At 43.9% G+C, this 3,014-nt stretch overlaps 1 protein-coding gene across 1 annotated transcript in view; it reads left to right on the top strand.

Annotated features, from left to right (window-relative positions):
- The first annotated feature begins 1,848 nt into the window (after positions 1 to 1,848).
- LOC104806031 overlaps positions 1,849 to 3,014 on the top strand; it is a 2,554-nt gene continuing 1,388 nt past the window's right edge. Inside the window, exon 1 of the mRNA XM_010530750.1 lies at positions 1,849 to 2,465. Coding sequence (XP_010529052.1) covers positions 1,849 to 2,465 — 617 coding nt within the window. The remainder of the gene's footprint in view (positions 2,466 to 3,014) is intronic.

Raw genomic sequence — 3,014 nt, 5'->3', positions numbered from 1 at the left:
CTGTAGAAATGTGTGGTCGCACTATAGACAAACGTCGTCTATTTCAGACAGTCGAACTCAGTGAACGAGAAAGCAGTCGAATCAGATAAGGTGGCTTGTCCATGCCTTATATTCGACATATGATATCGTGATACAAAAGGATCATCAACCGGAATCATCGCTGACGTTCGTAAGATCACGAACAAACTCTATTCGAGATAGGTAGTCATAGTGCCTTGCTAGAGACCGCCTATGAATTGTATATCCGGAATAGAGATTTCGGGTTATACTGCTGTATCGAATGAGTCTAAAGGGTCACACACGCAGGGAAGGACGAAACGCGCGAGAAAACGACGGAAAAACCGAGACGGAAGGGGCTGGAACGGACGGATCGAAATGGCCAGACCCGACAGTCCGCTAGGTCTAGACCCGACGGTCCACGTTTAGACGCAGACCGTCCGTTCTAAGTGTTGGAACAGACGGTCCGCGTAGACGGCAGACCGTCCGTTATAGCTTGTCTGGAACGGAAGGTCCACGTGTGCAGACCGTCCATTCTGGCTTGCTGGAACGGACGGTCCTCGTGTATTTCTGGACCGTCCGTTCCGGCTTTCGGGTTTTCAGAAATTAGACCGAATTAGGGTTAAATCACCTTATAAGAAGGAGATTGAAACCCTAATTAATAATGAGACTTGTGCAGCCGTCTGGTACAGAACTTCGAGAGCTTTTGGTGAGATCCAAAAGAGTTCTAAGAGTTCCAAGTCTCGTTTTCTCAAAGCGCAAAACCGAATAGCAGATTCGGGTCCTAGCAGACAAGTTCCAACCGTTGGAATCCATCCCGAGGTGTGGATACATGTAGAGGGCGAGGTATTCTTCCTCCCTTTCGTGATCAGGCGAGTTCTTCAATTGATATAGGCCCCGGATCGATTGACGTAAGCGTTCTAACGTTTCTATGATTCATAAGAAGCATGGTTCTAGGGTTCCATAAATTTTTGTTTTACATCCGCTGCACAAACCCTAGAATCGATCTCTTAGGAATAGGATTCGCTCTAGAGATCCCAGGAAACCCAACAGTTCGATATACCCAAACAATATCATCCAGCTTAAGAGACCAATATTTTCGGGATTTAGACACTGTCTTTTCGAGTATGGATTTGATCTCGCAATTGAAAACTTCTACCATTCCACTGGTCTGAGGATGATAAGGCGTTGTAACCTTGTGTTTGACACCCTACTTGAGCAGGAGTGCCTTGATCGTGCGATTGATGAAGTGAGAACTGCCATCGCTGATGATGGCATGGGGGACACCGAATCGTGAGAATATAGTCCGTTTGAGCATTACACTACTGTCTTGTTGCCATTCGTGGAACTTGCTAGAACTGTTGGAGTTAAGCATGTTCCTCACGTGTGGGCTTTTGACTTGGTCATTTATGATTATTTTTATTTTAGTTTGAATAAGTCTTCAAAGACCTAGTATAACGCATATCTTCCATATTTCTAGTTTTTGTTTATTTTTTTATTCATTATAAATAAAAATGTAAGCTCAACATATGAATAGAGCGTGGGTTTTCCTTAAGAAATTTTCTCATCAGCGTATTGCTTTATTAAATTATTTTTTATGCATTCCATTATCTTTGTTCGATCTCTGGTTCATTTTTGAGTCTACATGTGGTATCAGAGCCACAGTTGAAAGATTCGGGGAAAGGAGTTTAAAAAAAAAATATGTCTCAGTCATACTAGAGTGTCGTTCAAAGCGGAGAAAACGGCGGTAACAGTAGCCAGAGTGCGACGGAAGTGAGACCGTTGATGAAAGAGGGTAGTGTAACCCTTCACTAACCGATCTTATCGAAAACCAATTTCGCCGTTTGGGCGATGAAGATGAGAATAAATATGAAAGCTCAAGGCGTATGGGAAGCTGTGGAGTCGCAAGGTCCGATTGATCCTCGACTCGACATGCTAGCCTTGACGGTGATATGCCAAGGGTTAGACGAAGAAACGCTACAACAGCTAGAAGAGAAAACTTCAGCAAAAGAAGTTTGGGATGCCCTCAGAACTATGCACCTAGGAGATGCTCAAGTTAAGAAGGTGCGAGCACAATCCTTACGAAGAGAATTCGAAGGGATCAGGATGAAGGAAAGTGAATCAGTTGATGAATTCACTGGTCGCATATCTACTGTGGTAAGCCAACTGACGGCTCTGGGAGAAACAGTAGGTGAGATTCAAGTAGTTGAAAAGATGCTCAGGTCTGTGACGGGAAAGTACCTCCAGTTAACTTCGATGATGGAACAGTTTAGAGATCTGACAAAGATGACTATCGAGGAAGTGAAGGGAGCACTCAAGGCGCATGAAGAACGCCTAAAGGATCTCGATTCGAGGGATGACAAACATGTGTTGTTAGCACGCGGTGAATGGAAAGGTCACGGTCCCGGCCGAGGAAAATGGCATGATAGAGGTCGTGGTCATTTAGGAGGTGACAGAGGTAATCAAAGGTTCGACATAAGTAAGGTGCAATGTTATAATTGTCATAATATGGACATTTCAAGGTGAATTGCAAGGAGAAACAAGTACATTTGGTGGAAGACGATGAGGAAGAAGCTACTTTGTGTTGGGTTTCCTGGGATCTCATAAGCGAATCCTATTCCTAAGAGATCAATTCTAGGGTTTGCGCAGCGGATGAAAAACAAAAATTTGATGAAACCCTAAAACCTATCATGCATGATCTTGTAGAAACGTTAGAACGCTTTCCTCAATCGATCCGGGGCCTGTACCACACACGTCTGATCACTGTAGGCAGGAAGAATACCTCGCCCTCTACACGTATCCACACCTCGGGATGGATTCCAACCTTTGGAACTTGTCTGCTAGGACTCGAATCTTCTATTCGATGATGTGCTTTGAGAAAACGTGACTTCAATCACTTCTTTTGCCCTCTAGACTCTCCAAAAGGTCTAAAGAAGTTCTCTAGGTCGGCCACCCCTTGTTAGGGTTAATTATCTCCTTTCATTAAAGTGATTAACCCTAATTTCGGAATTGAAAAA

Source organism: Tarenaya hassleriana, unplaced genomic scaffold (assembly GCF_000463585.1).
Source record: "Tarenaya hassleriana unplaced genomic scaffold, ASM46358v1 Cleome111, whole genome shotgun sequence".
NCBI lineage: Eukaryota > Viridiplantae > Streptophyta > Magnoliopsida > Brassicales > Cleomaceae > Tarenaya > Tarenaya hassleriana.
Note: the sequence above shows the minus strand (reverse complement) of the source record. Positions and strands in the feature narration are given on the sequence as shown.